Raw genomic sequence first — 20,487 nt, forward strand, 5'->3', positions numbered from 1 at the left:
ATAGCAGTGCTGTGGTGAACACACAAAGAGGTTGCTGTTGAGAGGAGCAAATGGATGGTGAACGCTACCTTGTGGCTTCAAAAACTCTGTCCTGGGCCATGTCCCTCCTTCACCAAGAGAGGCACATTACCTGTCACAGTAGCTGATATGTCTTGGGGAACGTGAATTGACGAGAAACAAGCAATGAGAAATGGGAGGAACTCAAACACAATAAAATAAAATCAACGAATTGGACAATCAATACCACGTGAAGCACAGTTAGTGAAGCAGATGGATTGACAACTTCAAATTTGCATGATGAATATCCTTAAATAGATATGGGAAGACACTGGGACTATAGAGCAGGAATAAATGGCTATAAAGAAGAAACAAGTACAAATACAGAGTATGGAAATATACTATTTGATGTAAATAAACCATTAAATGTGGAAAATGGCAGAATGGTTGTAGTGAAAAGCTAATTGGTATACTAGATATAAAATTTAAAAATTCCAACTTTATGAGATTAGGGCCTCCACATTGTACAGTTACAGAGGCACCATTCACATCGTGTGATTTGAGGCGTGGGAGGAAGAATCAGAAGCCAAAAGGCAAAAGTTGATAAATTTGATTACATCAAAATGAAGGATTTCTTTCAGTGAAAATCATTGTTGACAAAACAAACCATAACATTTCAGAAGAAGGAAATTGTAATGTCAAAAATTGGCAAGAATTTAAAATGTATAGTCTACAAAGAGCTCCCACAAATCAGCTATAAAAAGGCATAAAGCAAAGGAAAATGTTAGTCAGATATAAATCAGGAACTCAAGGAAAAAAATTGCCCCAATAATCTCACATGTAAGTACATACATGCCAAAGAAATTCTTAGAGAAATAAGGTGACTATGTGATAGCATTCATTTCAGAGTTATTTGTAGTTAGCAGGAAATTAGAAGTAACTCTGTGTCCACCTCTAGGAGGGTGGGTAAGTGAAATATATGAAACTCTATGCAGCAGTTAAAAGCAACAAAATAGATTCAGCAACATGGAAATACATTTAAACAGTAGCAAGTAAAATAAAGCAATGAAATAAAATCTACAGTAAACTATCATTTACGTGACTGTAAAACACACTCATGAACACAAAAGAAGACAGTTTACAAAGATATTTACATATTTAAGAACATATCAAACACATTATAGTGGGTCCCGGTTTGATGGCAGGGAAATGGAATCCAGGTCAGAGATAAGGGGGAAAATGTACAAATAAAGCAAAAGTGACACCTTTCATAGCCCAAAGATGACCCCATGCTATGAAATGGGCAGTGTAATTAACTCAATCCTTGCCCCTAAGGTTCCTGATGGGGGTAGAGGAAAGCATGGGGATATGAGATCGTGGTTCCTGTCTTCCAGCAACTTACGTTTTTTTGTTTATGTGAAGTAAGATTATAACCATATAATAATTAGAAAATTAGCTGGAATATTGCCATGTCTCCACGAGATAAAGACAATAATATTGGTTGGTTTTCCCCTATTTAAACAGGAAAGTATAACCAAAAGAAACTATTGATACAAAAATTATCTTCTTGTAGAATTAAATGTGTCCAAGAAGATGAACTCTATTTCACTTCCATAATTTGAATTGCAGACCCTTTTTTTTAAAAGATTTTTTTATTTATTTATTTTTTCCCCCAAAGCCACAGTAGATAGTTGTATGTCATAGCTGCACATCCTTCTAGTTGCTGTATGTGGGACCTGGCCTCATCATGGCCGGAGAAGTGGTGCGTCTGTGCGCGCCCGGGATCCGAACCCCGGGGCCGCCAGCAGTGGAGCTTGAGCACTTAACCGCTAAGCCACAGGGCCCACCTGCAGACCCTTTTTTGGTAGCAAATTTGTAGTAAACTATTCAACTAAAAGTCAACGATAATCCACAGGATGTCTTATTTCCACAAATCCCCTAAGGTGTTTATTCTAGAAAAGCCTAATGGCTGTGATTTCTCACTTTGCATATTCACTCTTGCTGACCTGTAATGACCTGCCTGGTTTCCTATCCCTACAGCCTAATAACACTGATAACTGCTCCTAAATAACCCACACCTGTGCACTGCCTCCTCACTCTCACACTCACTCACCCCTACGCAGTCTGCCTACTAAGATTTGTAATAGTCAGGGAGTCCATAGGTGTTGGTTTGTCTGTACAGTCCTGATTTATATCTTTGTCTCACATAATTATTCACAGAACCCCATTCACTCTCAAAAGTGTCCTTGTTTACATAATTAATTATATAGTCCTCCTATCAATCCCTACTTAATGACTTCAACCAACGAATAAATCACTAGGACAAAAATCAAAGTGTTGTGAGTCGAAAATCTTGCTGCTGATTTATGATTACTTCTTTTTCAAATTTCCCATATTTAAGCTCATTCTCTGAACAGAGACTTAAAATTGTACCAGCTTTGCCAGTGTTAGGAATGGATTCTAGCATGAAATTAGAATTAAGGTTAACATACTACTTCTAAATGGCAGTACTGTTAGCCTGAAAACTCTTTAAGGTATTTAGATTCTGGTCTCTTATCTCCCCAAACCTATAGATACAAAGAGTTTTTTATCTTGTCTTGTTTTTCTAAGTTATGTTACTATAAGAACAGTTTACTAGTTTTAACCAAAGGGAAAAGTCTGACTAAATATTATAACAGATTATATTTACAAGTATGTTTTATATAAAATTGACATGCTAAATGAAAGAGCATATTAAAAACTCAAGTGAAATGAATGTTAGAATTTCATTTTATATTTTTTAGAGACTAAATATCAAGAATTAATTTTACCTTCTGCATAGAGTTCTCCTGAGATGATCAATAAGATGATAAACACCAAGTCTTTCGACCTCATCTTCAATGATGTGCTTAATAAAAATTTTAACAATTCTAAAGCAGTAGGGACTCCTCATTAAGTGCACAGCACTTCTCTTGAAGAAAAAGTTAATTATTTACAACATCTAAGTCCCTTTGTACCAAGCCTTATATTTCATTTAAAATATTTTTGAATAATACTAAAATAACACAACTATGTTACTTTTCATGCCAGAGTCCAGTAAGAACGTGATAACCAGTAAGAGCCACAATAGCAGCAGCATAAATAATTAACTCAGACTGCATAAAAATCAGGGTAAATTTTCAACATTAATTCCCAATTGTAAGTCCATAGAGTAAAGTTCACATGTGGCCATTGATTTCTTCACCACCGTTGATCAAGTGAAGAGATGAACTTAGGAACATGAGACAACAAATATCTGCTGTTAAAATAGGGTGTTGTCTAAATCATACTGCTTAAATCGAAAAATGACCTTAACTGTCTCAAGCAATGATAGGATAATATTATTGATGGTCTTGTGTAACGTTTAAAGAGTGTATTCTGTGGCAAGTGATGAGATGGGCGCTGTGCTGTGTTACCACTCATTTATGAGAAATGTTGTGAGTGTTCACCAAGTACCAGGTCAGGTTCTGGTCTTTAGTACATAGCAGTGAAAAAATAGATTAAAATTACTGCCCTCATGGAGTTCACCTTCTAATGGGTTTTAATTTAGACTATAAAATAATACTGTGACATAGGAGCTATTACTATTTCAATGTTGTAACTTTTTATTAAAATACAACGTATTAAGAGAAAAGTACACACACCATAAGTGCACAGATCAATGGATTCTCACAAACTGAGCACATTCATGAACCCAGCACCCAAAACAAGGAACAGAATGTACCAGCACCCCAGAACTTCCTTCCACGGCACTGCTTTTGCCCACCCCAATGTTAAACACTATCTTCACTTCTAACAGCTTGGTTTTGCTTGGTTTTATACTACATAATGGAATCATACAGCATTTTTTTTTTTTATATCTGGCTTCTTTTGTTTAACATGTTGCTTGTGTTATCCATCCATATCTTGGGCTGCAAAAGATAGTTCCTTCTCTGTATAGGCATTCCATTCTATTAATATGCCAAAATTATCTATTCTTTCTACATTTCTGGACATTTCAGTGACTTGCAAGATTTGTTTTAGAAAAATGCCTCAATTTATCTATAAAACAGGAGAAATAAGCTATTCTTTTCCCTTTAGGAATATGATTATATTCAATCTAATATAATATTTTAAGGTAACAGACATGAATAACAGTGTTATAATAATTTTATGACATATTAGTTTGTTACATGCATGAGGTATTAAATAATAAAAGAAACAACGAATATAAACAGTTTATTTATTACATATATATTTTAAAATTTAATACAAAGTCAGATTTTTGAAGTTATACAAAGAAATCCAAAAACACCTGACATATATGTGATTGTTTTACTATTTCTTTTTACTGTACATACTGATAAAATGTTTACATTTACTTATAAGGAAGGCCAAGCATATCCACCACCATTTGAATAGCTTGCAGGGAATGTGTGATTTCTTCCATGATATATCTTCTCAAAACCCAATCTGGTTTAAGTCCAGAAAAGAATAAAAATCTTGTGTTAATAAAGTTCTTCACTTAAAAGAGTTACCTTCAGGAGGCAGGTCAAGATGGCAGCGTAGGCAGACTCTGAACTCACCTCCTCCCATGGACACAGTCAATTTACAACTACTCGTGGAAAAATTACCCCTGAGACATAACTGAAAACTGGATACAAGGAATTTCTGCAACAACGGACAATCCTAACTGAGGTGGAAGAGGCAGAAACTCCCTCGTGGAGAGGAGAAATGCTGCCTTCACAAGCCACCAGCATGACGGCCAGCGGGAGCAGCACACAGGTACACAGCCTCCCTGGAGGCGCTGGGCCCGGAGCCGGGGAGCACTCCACTGTGGGCATTTTGTGGAGCCAGCACAATCGAGATGAGTGGCATAATATCTGACTTTGCTTGCTACTAAAACATTGGGGAGTAGCCCCAGAAAAGCTGGCTCACAAAGACATTAAAACCGGCTCTTAAAGGGTCCATGCGCAAACTCACCAGTCTCGGAAAGCATCCTAAAATCACCAGAAAGAAAGGTGCACAGTGCTGTGGTGAAAAGAGACTCACCTGATAGGCCCAGAGTGCATCTCAGTGAGGGGTGAGACCTCTCCAGGGGGACTGGGACATTGGTGGCGGCCATTGTTGTGGCCTGGTGTCGGCATGCTGACACAGACGCCATTGGCGTTCTCCCTGAGGCCTGCTAGCCCAGGGTCTACTCCACGTGCTAGAGTACCAATTTAATCCAGCTCATCCAGGGCAGGTAGCCCACCCTAGAGACTGGCCCCACACAACAACAAGCCCTCAGGCAACGTGTGGGCCTGCATAGATTGGTGACTGGATTCTCTGCAGCCTGGCAACTAAGCCGACTTCAGTGGGGCAGGGCGTGCACAAGGAGCGGGTGGAGAGTGTGGGGCAGTGGCGGAGTTTGTGGGGCTCCCGCCGTGGAGAGACTGGGTCCCCTTCAGGAGTTCGGGGCACACACATGGGGCAGGACTATGTTGACTGTGTGTGTGGACCTGTGGGCGGCAGGGCTTGTCAGCTGTAGACTTGTGCTTCTCAAAGACCCACATAGGGGGTTTGCCCCACCTTCCAAAGCTTGAAGTAATTGGGTGCTCCCGTGCCTGAGGCCAGCTCCACCCAGCTGCAATCCTCAGACAGCTGATAAGAGACCTCAAAGCTGGAGGCTTACAGCAATTGTAAGGCCCTGAGCCTAACAACCTGCCACGCTGGGGGCCTACTCACTTAAAAGAAATACTGCAACACAAATGTGGTATTAGAACTTGCAGCCACCTGTGCTGGGGATCCCCACACCTGAAAAAGAGACTGAAGGACCCACAACAACTACAAGCAGCTGAGCATTACAACAGCTGGCCAGGAGCATAACTCGGCCTCCCTGGGTACCTACAGAGAGAGCAAACAGGCCACAACAGAAGGACACACGTAGCCCACATAGGGGTCACCCATGGAACGTTGAGAACTGAGGGAAGCACACTGCAGGTGTCCTAAGGCATCACTTACATAAGGTCACCTATCCAAGAGCAAGAGACGTAGCTGACCTACCTAATACGTAGACACAAGCACAGGGAAAGAGGCAAAATGAGGAGGCAAAGGAATACATTCCAAGTAAGGGAACAGGACAAAACCCCAGAAAAGGAACTAAGTGAAACAGAAATGAGCAACCTACCCGACAGAGAGTTCAAACTAAGAATGTTAAGGATGCTCACTGATCTGGGGAGAAGAATAGATGAACTCAGTGAGAATGTCAACAAAGAAATGGAAGATATAAAAAAGAACCAATCAGAAATGAAGAATAAGATACTGAAAATGAAAAATTCACTAGAGGGACTCAAAAGCAGAGTAGAGGATACAGAAGAACAGATCAGTGAGCTGGACGAAAGACTAGAAGAAATTACCCAAGCTGAACAGGTACAAGAGAAAAGAATTAAAAAGAGTGAGGACAGTCTAAGGGACCTCTGGGACAACATTAAGCACACTAACATCCGTGTTATAGGTGTCCCGGAAGGAGAAGAGCGAGACAAAGGAGCAGAGAATCTATTTCAAGAAATAATAGATGAAAACTTCCCTAACATAAGAAAGGAAACAGACATCCAAGTACAGGAATCACAGAGAGCCCCAAACAAGATAAACCCAAAGAGGCCCACACCAAGACACATCAGAATCAAAATGTCCAAAATTAAAGATAAAGAGAGAATCCTAAAAGCCACAAGAGAACGTCAAGTTACTTACAAAGGAAATCCCATAAGGCTAGCAGCTGACTTCTCAGCAGAAACATTACAGGCTAGAAGAGAGTGGCACGATATATTTAAAGTGCTAAAGAGAAAAAACTTACAGCCAAGAATACTCTACCTAGCAAAGTTATCATTCAAAATGGAAGGAGAGATCAAAAATTTCCCAGACAAGCAAAAATTAAAGGAGTTTGTCACCAAGAAACCAGTTCTACAAGAAATGTTAAAGGGACTGACTTAAGGAGAAAAGAGAAGACCACAAATAGGAAAAATTATCGATTTCCATGATTAGAGGGCAATTGGATAAAAATGCATGAAAAAGAGGTTAGATATGATATCAAAAACATAAAATGAAGGAGGAGGGGAGTTAAAGAGTAGAGCTTTCAGACAGAGGTCAAACTAAAGAGACTATCACTTCTGTATAGAAGAAGAAAGGAACAGAGAAGGACTACTAAAACACTGAGAAAAAAAGTTGAAAAATGGCAGTAAGTACATACATATCAATAGCTACTTTAAAGGTCAATGGACTAAATGCTCTAATTAAAAGGCATAGGGTGGCTGATTGGATAAAAAAAACAAAACCCATATATATGCTGCATACAAGAAACACATATCAGACCTAAGGACACTGACAGGCTGAAAGTGAAGGGATGGAAAAAGATACTCCACGCAAATGGTAATGAAAAGAAAGCTGGGGTAGCAGTACTCATATCACACAAAATAGACTTTGGAACAGAAACTGTGGAAAGAGACAAAGAGGGGCATTACATGATGATTGGGGGAACAGTCCAACGGGAGGATATAACACTTCTAGGTGTCTATGCACCCAATGTAGGTGCACCTAAATATATAAAGCAATTATTAACAGACATAAAAACAGAAATAGACAGTAACACAGTAATAGTGGGGGACTTTAACACTCCACTTACATCAACGGATGGATCAACCAAGCAGAAGATCAATAGGGAAACATTGGCCTTAAATGACACACTAGAACAGATGGACCTAGTAGATATATACAGAGCATTCCATCCAAAAACCGAAGAATACACGTTCTTTTCAAATGCACATGGAACATTCTCCAGGATTGATCACATATTAGGCCACAAAACAAGTCTCCATAAATTTAAGAAGATTGAAATAATATCAGGCATCTTTTCTGACCACAGTGGTATGAAACTGGAAATCAACCACAGGAAGAAAATCAGAAAAGCCATAAATATGTGGAGATTAAACAAGATGCTACTGAACAACGACTGGGTCAATGAAGAGGTCAAGGAAGAAATCAAAAAATACCTGGAGACAAATGAAAATGAAAATACAACATGCCAGAATTTATGGGATACAGCAAAAGCGGTTCTAAGAGGGAAGTTTATAGCAATACAGGCCTATCTCAACAAACCAGAAAAATCTCAAATAAACAATCTAACAATGTACCTAAAGGAACTGGAAAAAGAAGAAGAAACAAAGCCCCAAATCAGTAGAAGAAGGGAAATAATAAAAATTAGAGCAGAAATAAATGAAATAGAGACCAAAAAAAAATAGAAAAAATTAATAAAACCAAGAGCTGGTTCTTTGAAAAGATAAACAAAATTGACAAACCTTTGGCTAGACTCACCAAGAAGAAAAGAGAGAAGGCACAAATAAGTAAAATCAGAAATGAAAGAGGAGAAATTATGACAGACACCTCAGAAATGCAAAAGATTATAAGAGAATACTATGAAAAGCTATATGCCAACCAATTCGACAATCTGGAAGAAATGGATAAATTCTTCGAATCATACAACCTTCCAAAACTGGATCAAGAAGAGGTAGAGAATTTGAATAGACCAATCACCAGTAAAGAGATCAAAACAGTAATCAAAAACCTCCCCAAAAATAAAAGTCCAGGACCAGATGGCTTCCCTGGTGAATTCTACCAAACATTTAAAGAAGACTTAATACCTATCCTTCTCAAACTCTTCCAAAAAATTGAGGAGGGTAGGAAGCTCCCTAACTCATTCTACAGAGCCGACATTGCCCTGATACAAAAACCAGACAAAGACAACACAGAAAGAGGAAATTGCAAGCCAATATCACTGATGAACACCAATGCGAAAATCCTCAACAAAATACTGGTAAATCACATACAACAATACGTTAGAAAGATTATACACCATGATCAAGTGGGATTTATTCCAGGGATGCAGGGATGGTTTAACATTCGCAAATCAATCAACGTAATACACCATATTAATAAAATGAAGAATAAAAATCACAGGATCATCTCAATAGATGCAGAGAAAGCATTTGACAAGATACAGCATCCATTTATGATAAAAACTCTGAATAAAATGGGTATAGAAGGAAAGTACTTCAACATAATAAAGGCCATATATGAGAAACCCACAGCTAATATCATCCTCAATGGTGAAAAACTGAAAGCTATCCCTCTGAGAACGGGAACCAGACAAGGATGCCCACTGTCACCACTCCTATTTAACATAGTACTGGAAGTCCTAGCCAGAGCAATCAGTCAAGAGAAGGAAATAAAGGGGATCCAAATTGGAAAGGAAGAAGTGAAACTGTCACTATTTGCAGATGACATGATTTTATGTATAGAAACACTAAAGAATCCACCAGAAAACTTTTAGAAGTAATAAACCAATATGGTAAAGTTGCAGGATACAAAATCAACATACAAAATTCAGTTGCATTTCTATACACTAACAACGAAGTAGCAGAAAGAGAAATTCAGAATACCATCCCATTTACAATTGCAACAAAATGAATAAAATACCTGGGAATAAACTTAACCAAAGAGGTGAAAGAGCTGTACACGGAAAACTATAAAACATTTCTGAAAGAAATTGAAGAAGACACAAAGAAATGGAAAGATATTCCGTGCTCTTGGATTGGAAGAATTAACATAGTTAAGATGTCCATACTTCCTAAAGCAATCTACAGATTCAATGCAATCCCTATCAAAGTTCCAACAACATTTTTCACAGAAATAGAACAAAGAATCCTAAAATTTATATGGAACAACAAAAGAACCCGAATAGCTAAAGGAATCCTAAGAGAAGAGAACAAAGCTGGAGGTATCACACTCCCTGATTTCAAAGTATACTACAAAGCTATAGTGACCAAAACAGCATGGTGCTGGCACAAAGACAGACACACAGATCAATGGAATAGAATCAAAAGCCCAGAAATAAACCCACACATCTATGGACAGCTAATCTTTGACAAAGGAGCCAAGAACATACAATGGAGAAAAGAAAGTCTCTTCAACAAATGGTGTAGGGAAAACTGGATAGCCACATGCAAAAAAATGAAAGTAGACCCTTACCTTACACCATACACAAAAATCGGCTCCAGATGGATTAAAGACTTGAATGTAAGACCTGAAACTGTGAAACTTCTAGAAGAAAACATAGGCAGTTCGCTCTTCGACATCGGTCTTAGCAACATATTTTCAAGCACCATGTGTGACTAGGCAAGAGAAACAATAGAAAAGATGAACAGGTGGGACTACATCAAACTGAAAAGCTTCTGCACAGCAAAGGAAACCATCAACAAAACGAAAAGACAACCTAACAATTGGGAGAAGATGTTTGCAAGCCATACATCTGATAGGGGCTTAATCTCCAAAATATATAAAGAACTCATGTATCTCAACAACAGAAAAACTACCAACCCAATTAAAAAAATAGGCAAAGGACCTGAACAGACATTTCTCCAAAGAGGATATACAGATGGCCAACAGACACATGAAAAGATGTTCAAAATCATTAACTATCAGGGAAATGCAAATCAAAACTACAATGAGATATCACCTCATGCCCCTCAGAATGGCTATAATTAACAAGACAGGAAACAACATGTGTTGGAGAGGTTGTGGAGAGAAGGGAACTCTCATACACCGCTGGTGGGAGTCCAAACTGGTGCAGCCACTATGGAAAACAGTATGGAGATTCCTCAAAAAATCTAGGATAGAACTACCATATGATCCAGCTATTCCACTGCTGGGTATTTATCCAAAGAACTTGAAAACACCAATGTGTAAAGATACATGCACCCCTGTGTTCATTGCAGCTTTATTCACAATAGCCAAGACCTGGAGGCAACCTAAGTGCCCATCGGGGAACGAATGGATAAAGAAGATGTGGTATATATACACAATGGAATGCTACTCAGCCATAGGAAATGATGAAATCCAGCCATTTGTGACAACATGGATGGACATTGAGGGTATAATGCAAAGTGAAATAAGTCAGAGGGAGAAGGTCAAATACGGTATGATTTCCTTCACTAAGTAGTAGCTAATAACAACAATAAACAAGCACATAGAGACAGAGATTGGATTGGTGGTTACCAGAGGGGAAGGGGGGAGAGAGGAGGGTGAAAGGGATAATTCGGCACATGTGTGTGGTGATGAGTAGTAATTAGTATTTTGGTGGTGAACATGATGTAATCTATGCAGAAATAGAAGTATAATGATGTACACCTGAAATTTATACAATGTTATAAACCAATGTTACTGAAATAAACAAAAAATAAAAAAAATAAAAAATAATAACAATAAAAAAAGAGTTACCTTCATCTTTTTGTCTTACCTAAAATGCGGCTACTCCTGAACACATTACTTTCCTTACAACCCTCTCAAACAGGATGGAGGGCTTCATATTCTTGCCCTTTACTACTTTCAGACTATTTCTCTCCATCTTTCCTGAAAAATAATCCCAGCACCTTTGACGCTTATGCTATTTAGCTCCACCACTGCCTTTTGGGCATCTTCCAAACGCGCAGTGTTTTGTTCTTTATAAACTTCTTCTCTCAGCGCCTGTCTCCATTCTCAATAACTACAACAATCCTGTGGCCACAAAGCCAATAACCTCATCTGTCAGTTTCTGGCTCCCTTTCCTTCTGTCCCACCCCAGCCAATCCCTTCTCACATGATCACATAATAGACTTGGTCACCACAAAGTGCCCCCCCTGACGTCTCAGTTGGAGATTTCCATTCCCCAACCACCACTTCTGATCCATCCACGTCATTTGACTTAATACGTCCACTGCACATATGCTTCCACCTCACTGAGATCTCCATTCACTCGACCTCAACACGTGCTCATGACCCACCGGAATGCTTTTCTCACTTTCCTCCTTGGCTAGCGTAGGTCCATCAATAGACTCCCCTTTGCAAATACCATTAACTCTATTGTTTCTCTTTCCTATTGATTTCAATTGGAAAGTTCTATCTGGATTCCAAATTGAATCCAAATATCTGCTTTCTCCATTCCTATACAGCTGGACATTGTGAAAGAAAAATTACAGAACCAGGCTGACTGATTTTATGCCCATAATTGCAAATTGAAATGGGCACTTGGAATTGCCTAATATAATTTCTTTCTCTTTCCCCAAGGTGACTATTTTATTCCTTTCTTCTTTTCAAATGTCTCCTCCACACCCTCCCTGATCTGATTCTGACCTAATGTCTATAACCTCATGCTTCATTCCATCAGAGGGAAGCTCAAACATCTTTCCCACATAAATCCCCACTACTATATGCATTCCCACCTTCTTATTCTTTCCTGTTAAAAATCCAAATATCTATTCACTGGTCAGTGGTCAAACAAAGTGTGGTATAGCCATACAATGGAATCGTACTCTGTGATAAAGGAGAATGAAATTCTAATCCCTACATCAACATGGATGAACCTCAAAAGTCTTAAGTTAAATAAAGAATCCAGTCACAAAAAGCTACATACCATGTGATTCTATTTATGTGACAATGTAGAAAAGGCAAAACTAAAAGTACTGAAATCAGATCAGTAGTTGCCAGAGACTACGGGTTAAAGGAAGAGAACTGACTGCAAAGGGGCACAAAAGAACTCTGGTGTGATACAAATATTTTATCTCAGTGGTAGTTGTTTCACACCTGTGTACATTGGTCAAAACTCATTGAACTACATACCTACACAAGGGCGCATTTACACTGCTGGTAAATTTTACCTCAAAAAACGCGAGTATATCAAAAGAAAATAAAAGATCTACTCATTCATATGCTTTTAATAATAGTTTTAAAAACATAATTAATATTAAAATTTACCAGTCCTTAAATACAAATCATATGCAGAAATAGTGCCCATTAATAAATTTCAAGCAATTAGACTATTTTTATGTTATACTGTGAAATATGCATGATTTTTATGTTATACTGTGAAATATGCATGCATAAAACCAAGGTACAACTATTATACAGTTTATAATTATGAGTAATTATAAAGCTGTGCTATGTAATCTAAATCAAGTATAGTGCATTGCCAACACTGTGGGATTTATACCTAGTAGAGAATTGCTGAGGCATAGAAAGGAAGAAGAGAGAGAGGGAGGGAGGAGAGAGAGAAAGGGACAGCGAGAGGGAGGAAGGGGAGAATGGGAGGGGGGAAGGAAGAAAATTAAACATCATGAACTAATTTAGTTCATCAATTAAATATTTTTGTTAATAAGGTAAAATCAGAAAATGATAAATTTATCATTTAAATAAAATTTTACTCCCTGAGCAAACTGTAAATTCATAGCTGAAGTTCTAATGTTATCAATTTGGGGCCATAAATGAATTCAGGATTAATAACAAATTTGTACCTTAAATCAGTATTAAAATTCTAATTTATATCCTCTAACTGAAGGATGTGGCTAGAGTTCTCTGCATTAGAAGACCAATTTCTGTCATAAGAAAATTCATCAACTATTACACTTATAAAAGGATGAATTTTACTGTATATAAATTATATCTCAATAAACTTGACTTTAAAAACTATGGAATAGCAAGGTTAAATTACTACGTAAGTTTCTAAGTGCTCACTCTAAACTTGTGAACTTTTATCCACACAGAGCAATAATAGAGTTTTCCGTCTGGCACTGGTCTGTGGGTCATGCCTGGAGGACTGCTAAAGGCTTGAAGTGTCTCAGGTTTGATTTTGGGACAAGAATTCTATTTAGATGGTCTTGTGCACCAGGAGATAAGATCATCCTGTATTGTACAGACTGGCCCTACATCCACCAACAAGTGTCCTTACAGGAAACACAGGGAGGGAGAAGGAGGAGAAGCCCATGTGTAGACAGAGGCAGAGAAGGGAGCTGGACAGTAGCAAGCCAGGGACACCTCAAGTCACCAGAAGCTGGAAGAGTCAGGGAGGGATTCCACCCTGGAGCCTTCAGAGAAAGAGAGGGCCCCTCTGTGTCCTTGACATTGAACTTCTGCTTTCAAGAGCTGTGCGAGAATAAGTTACTGTCGCTTAAGGCCCCTTGATTTGTGGTAACTTGTTACATCAGCTACAGAACTCTAATATGAGGTCTGATAGAAAACTTCTCTAGAAGGAGAAATTTCAAGTGTCGGGGTGATTATGGGAGGAGTTAGAGGTTGATATTTTGGCCAAGAGGGATTTTCGGCAGCTCTCAAACAGTGTAGCTTATCTCACATGAAGGAAAAAAAAAAATGGTATAGCAAAGCTTATAAAACTTAACTATTAGCCTTAGCTCCCAAATATTTAATACAAGGAATTTATTGAATAACTACTAAATTCTCAAAGCTATAGTGTTATTACTTTGTTATTTATTGACATCATCTCCTTTAAATTTACCAATGATTCTATTCTTGTTCGTAGGTTGTTTCTCCATTGTCAAGCACAATATCTTGCTTATAGTAGGTACTTAATAAATGTTTGCTAAACGAATGAATGAATTGTGACACAAAACGACAGAGTACACTTACTGCTTACCTTGAAACTATTCTGGTTCTTACACGTGTTTCTGGAATAAAGGGAGTGCTGATAGAACCATTTGTCTTTTGTTTATAAAGTATTCTTTTAGTGTTCATTTTACATTTATGAGCTGTAATGAGCTTATGAGTTTGTAGAGACTATAAAAATGGTCAACAATTTTGGACCTACTTCGCACATCCTAAAAAAGACAATGTACATTTTTAAAACTAACAAGAATTAAATTTGGTATCCCTTATATGCTCGGAAAATTAATCATAATGGATAAACACTATGCAGTAAACACGAGCTTTTAACAAAAGCCAAGCTCTCCAAGTTCAGCAGTTAGATTGGTTTAAATTACAAACTAATTTGTAAGACAATTACAAAGATCTGAACACCACACCAAAGATATACAGTTGGTAAACAAGCACAGGAAAAAATGGTTACCATCACATGCCATTAGAGGATTGCAAATTGAAACAAGCATGTGATGCCAATACACATCTATCAGAATGGTTAAAATCTAAAACACTGACACTACCAAACACCAGCCAGGAAGCGGAGCAGCAGGAGCTCTCATCTATTTCTGGTGGGAATGCAAAATGCTACAGCCACCGTGGAAGACAGCTAGGCAGTTTCTTACAAACTAAACATAGTTTTAACATATGATCAAGCAATCCCATTCCTAGGTACCTACACAAAGAAGTGGAAAATTATGTCCACAGAAAAACCTTCACACAGATATTTATAGTACCATTATTCCTAATTGCTAAAAATTAGAAGCAACCAAGATATCCTTCAATAGGTAAATGGTTAAAAAGAAAATGTGGTACACCCTTGCAATGGAATGGTATTCAGACTATATCCAGAATAGAGAAAGAACTCTCAAAACTCAGTAAGATAAGCAATAAAATTATAAAAATTGGCAAAAGATTTCAACATACACTTTGCCAAGGAAGATACTCTGGAGGAAATAAAACACTTGAATATACAGACATCATCAGCCATCAGGGAAATGCAAAATAAAACCAAGACCATATGTGTTGGCGAAGATGTGGAGTAAGTAGAACTCTCACACAGCTCCCCACAAACTCCTCCCAAGTCCACATCGTCACCATTACTGATATTTGTTAAACGCTTCTTATGTTCCAGGCAGAGTTTCAGGGGTCTTATATAACTAGTGTAATCCTCACATCCCTAGGAGGCAGTTACTGTGATTTTACAGATGAACTCATCAAGGTTCAGAGCTTCAAGTATTTTGCCGGAGTCATACCACAAGCAAAAAACACATAAACCATATAAACATTTTAAACCATAAAACACCATAAACAAGCCAGTCTTAAAAAATAAAAACTTGAACTTTTACTCTATAAAACAGTAAATTCCCAAATACAACAAAACTGTAGTCCACATAATAAAAAGGAATAATGTAAATCGGGAAAAAAAAAAGAAAAAAAAAAACCTCTCTTTCCATAGAAAGAAAAGCAAGCATTCCTAGACTAGACGGGAGGGGCGGGTTCTTAGTGCAGCTGAACCACTGCTGACACACAAGTCAATGGACCTGAGATTAGAGCCTCTTCTCACTGTGTTATGACGCCGTTATTGACACAACTAGTCAGACTCCCTCAGCTAATGGTGTATTTTCACACCTTCAGAGGTTCTCCTCAATGGAAAAGCCACAGCAGTCAAAATAAGAACATAAATACCCTGGCTTTTGGTGACATGGATGGGAACATTACTCTGCACAATGCAAGGCAAAAAAGATACCCAAGAAGTTCTTGAAACAATATTTATGAAATGAGTTTCACCACTGAAACTACACTACAGCAAAGGATAAAAAAAGGATTAAAATACTCAAGTGTGCATACACAACACACATGCTTGCTGAAAACAGCCCTGAGGAGACGTTTTTGCTTTTTTTGCTGTAGATATTTAGCCAAAACTAAGCTCACTATTCCAGCGGGATAAGTAGCTACCCTGACTCTACATCGAGTCAGTATCCCGGGTACATATTGAAACTAAAATGTGTAGTAAGATGACTCATAGGATGCATTAAAAAAAACAATTAAAAGAAAAAAGCTACTCTCACCAAAGTACTCCTGGCAATCTTAAAAATAGTTTTTAGTTCCTGTAATGGATTCTGTCCCCCCTTCCAGGGCTCTATCAGACAATGCTCCATAGGGTTTTCCTGGACAATTTTTTTGGAAGCCGGTGGCCAAGTCTTTCTTCCTGGTCTGTCTTAGTCTGGAACCCCCACTGAAACCTGTCCACCAGGGTGACTCTGCTGGTATTTGAAATCCCGGTGACAGAGTTTTCAGCATCACAGCCACACGCAGCCACCAGAGGTTGACAAAGAACAGATAGGTGGTGTGGTTCCTAGACTGGGAAAGGAACCATGCTGTGGAGATGAGAGGAAAGAACCTTAACCACTAATCAATCTGGGCTGGCCAGAGACACCGGTGAATAAGAGGATTACTTTAACAGTGCCGCCCATTACTTCCGAATCACGAGTCTGTCCCAACCCCTGAAGCCTATTAAAAACGCTCCTGGATTGAATAGAGAGGTCTATCCAAATGCATCTCGTGATGCTACCTGCACGCGCGCTGCCGTGCAGCCGCCGCCCCAGTGGCCGGACGTGGCTGAGGGACAGCAGCGCGGGGCAGCCGCCTCCTCCTGGGCCGCGGGGTCCCGCAGCCCCGCCGGCGGCCTCGGCTCCGGGGGGCTCGCCCGCCAGCACCTTCGCCCCCCGCGCCGGGTCGCCACGGCAGCGCCGACACCCCGGGACCTCCGCCCGGCTCCCGCCAGGCTGCTCCGGAGCGGGGTCTCAGAGGCACTTGGACCGCTTCCGCCCTGGGCGGCTGTGCAGGTCGCGGGAGCGAATCCCCCCTTTCTTTTTCAGTCGCCGACACCAACAGGGTCGGAAAAAGAAAGCGACGCCCAGGGCTCTCAGACTCAAGAGAGGAGCACACCACCTGCGGTCCTCCGCCTCTAGTTAAGACTTCGAGCCTCCACCGTTGGGAGAGTGGGGCCCGCCCCCCTCCTCACAGGGCCAATCACCGAGCAGCAGCCCCTGTATGCGCAACATCACTCATCGTCGGGGAAATGCAACTCAAAACCCCATGGGATAGCGCCTCAAACCTGTTAGAATGGCTATCATGAAAAAGACAAGGGATAACAGCTGTTGGCGAGATGTGGAGAAAAAGGAACACCTGTGCACTGTTAGTAGCAATGTAAATAGCTGTAGCCACGATGGAAAACGGTATGGAGGTTCCTCAAAAAATTAAAAATGAAACTGCCATATGATCCAGCAATTTTGCTTCTAAATATTTATCCAAGGGAAATGAAATCACTCCCTCGAAAAGATATGTCTAACTCCATTTTCATTGCAGCATTATTTACAATAGCCGAGACATGGAAGCAACCATCGATGGATGAAAGAATAAAGAAAATGTGGTATACATACACGCTGGGATATTATTCAGCCATAAAAAAAGAAGAAAATCTTGCCATTTGCGACAGCATGGATGAGACAGAGGGCATTATGCTAAGCGAGATAAGGCAGGCAAAGAAAGACAAGTACTGTGTGATCTCACTTATATGTGGAATCTAAAAATAAAAACAAAAACAAAATGAACTCATAGGTACAGAGAACAGATTGGTGGTTGCCAGAGGCAGGGGGAAGTGGGGCGTGGGCCAAATGAGTTATAGTGGTCAAAAAGTACAAACATCTGGTAATAAAATAATTAAGTCATGGAGATGTAATGCACAGCATGGTGACTACAGTTATATTACTGTACTGTATATTCGAAAGTTGGTAAGATTGTAGATCTTAAAAGTTCTCATCACGAGGGGAAAAAAAATTGTAACTATGTATGGTGATAGATGCTGAGACTTTTTGTTGTGATCGTTTAGCAATACACACAAATATCAAATTGATATGTTGTACATCTGAAACTATTATATTGTCATACGTGAATTAAATCTAAATGAATAAATAAATAAATAAATATTTTCCTTATATCTAACACACACTGAAGTCTGTTTCTTACTGATAACAGCTTCCTCTTCAAGGTTCTCATGTTTGAAAATTCACTTTGGACTTATGCAGTTAATGCACAGATGATGCCAAGGCTCTGCTCCAAAACCCTAAAGTTCTGCCCTGTGACTCACCTGTCGGGGCCTGTGCAAGACTCCAAACAGCACCCGTATCTACCACTGACATTCCAAGCACCATTGGATATGCTGGATCATAAGGCCCAAGTGACAGAGCAACTTGAGTGTCACCAGGGATCTTTTCCAGAGCCTTCTCATGTTCTATGCCTCAGTTTAAACTAGCAAGTTTTTGGGACCATCAATAAATGGGGCAGAGTGACACCCTCAAATGGGGAATATATAGCTTCCCGAATCTAAAAATGCCCACTAGCTGCTGCACTTATTTTGGGGATGTGGGGAACTGGAGGGGGAGAGATGCAGTAACTTATGTTTCACCTTAAAAGGGATATCGCAACATGCCCCTCGCCCTCAACCTCTAGACATTTCCCTGAGGTAGAAGGCCCCTGAATATTTGTTGGGTTTATTCCTATCATCTGACATGCAAATGTCTTACCAGTAAGTCTAGACTAGTTGCTACTTCTTGCTCACTAGGACCAATCAGCATGATATCATCAATGTATGGACCAGTGTGACTCCTTGTGGAAGGGAAAGATGATCAAGTTTCCTGCAAACTAGGTTATGACATAGAGCTGCAGAGTTGATAGACTCCTGACGTGGGACAGTGAACGTGTATTCATGACCTTGCCAGGAGAAACAAAACTGCTTCTGCCAGGGTTTACCAACAAGGATGGAGACAAAAGCATTTTCCAGATGAATGGGGCACACTAGCACGTTCTCAGATATTACAGGGGATGTGCTAATTTGCTCAAGCAATGGAGCAACATCTAGTAAACCAGCTACGATGGGAGTCACCATCTGGTTCAGCTTGCAATAACCCACCGTCATTCTCAAAGATCCATCTGTTATCGGCACTAGTCAAATAGGCAGGTTGATGTGGATGTGGTATGAACCGCCACCCCTGCATCTTGCAAATCCTTGGTGGTGGCCTCATCCCTGCAGTCCCTCCAGGAATGCAGTATGGCTTTTGCTTTGCCATTTCTCTAGATAGAAGCAGTTCTACTGGCTTTCTCTTGGCCTTTCCCACCATAATAGCCCTCATTCCGCTGGTCAGGGAGCCAATGTTTTGATTCTTTTGGTTCCTTAGAAATGTACAAAGCATATCTGAGGAAGACAATGTAATATTCCTCCTGAGGAATGTAAATGTACACTTGCACAGAAAGAAAAATATAAAATCCTGAATAAGAAGACTCAGCAGCATTGTGTCAATAGTTCTTAAGTTCATATACACACTTTTACAACCTACAAATTTATTCTGAGAAAGTTTTCACAAATCCCTTTCTCTGTTTTTTGTTAGAAAATAACCTAGTATTTGTCTTCTTCTAACACTGTTTCCTTGGAAATCTGGGAAATAGGAAATGTCATCTGTGATAGCAGGACCCAGGCTTAGATTGATAATACTTGGGGAACAGGCATGGTTTCAGGGTTTTTGAGTCTTGTGATTTGTAAATCAGTGTCCCCCTTGCAGGTCCTGGGCTCTGCTCAAGTTCTCCTTTGAGAGATATGGACTCCTGCGGGGATGAAGAGTCCAAGTCTAGACGACACCCTCACTGACACACAGGTTTTATTTCCTTGTTACTCAGGTGTCACCTGGGGAGATGCAGCACAGACCGGGACGGCTGCAGGGACTCCTGGTGCTGTCCTTCATGATGTGCTGTACTTCCTGCCCTTAATCTTTCAGCAAAGCTGAGATAACTTTTGCCAGAACAGCCTACTAGTTTCCTGTTAGAATGAGTCTCTGAACTGAAGACCATCGCTGACCTTCAAGCAGAGTGGGCAATGCAAATACCTACAGCTTTCACTTTGGAGTCAGACGAGTTCATTCTAAAGTTTCTAGGGATAGGTAA

General features: G+C 39.6%; 1 protein-coding gene across 1 annotated transcript in view; it reads right to left on the bottom strand.

The window, feature by feature from the left end:
- The window catches only part of F13B (coagulation factor XIII B chain), a 28,388-nt gene extending 25,517 nt beyond the window's left edge, over positions 1–2,871 (bottom strand). Inside the window, exon 1 of the mRNA XM_014794158.2 lies at positions 2,808–2,871. Within this exon, the coding sequence (XP_014649644.2) occupies positions 2,808–2,871 (64 nt within the window). The remainder of the gene's footprint in view (positions 1–2,807) is intronic.
- Positions 2,872–20,487: the final 17,616 nt, after the last annotated feature.

The sequence above is a fragment of the Ceratotherium simum genome, chromosome 36 (assembly GCF_057802395.1).
Source record: "Ceratotherium simum simum isolate JZ-2026a chromosome 36, ASM5780239v1, whole genome shotgun sequence".
Classification (NCBI taxonomy): Eukaryota; Metazoa; Chordata; class Mammalia; order Perissodactyla; family Rhinocerotidae; genus Ceratotherium; species Ceratotherium simum.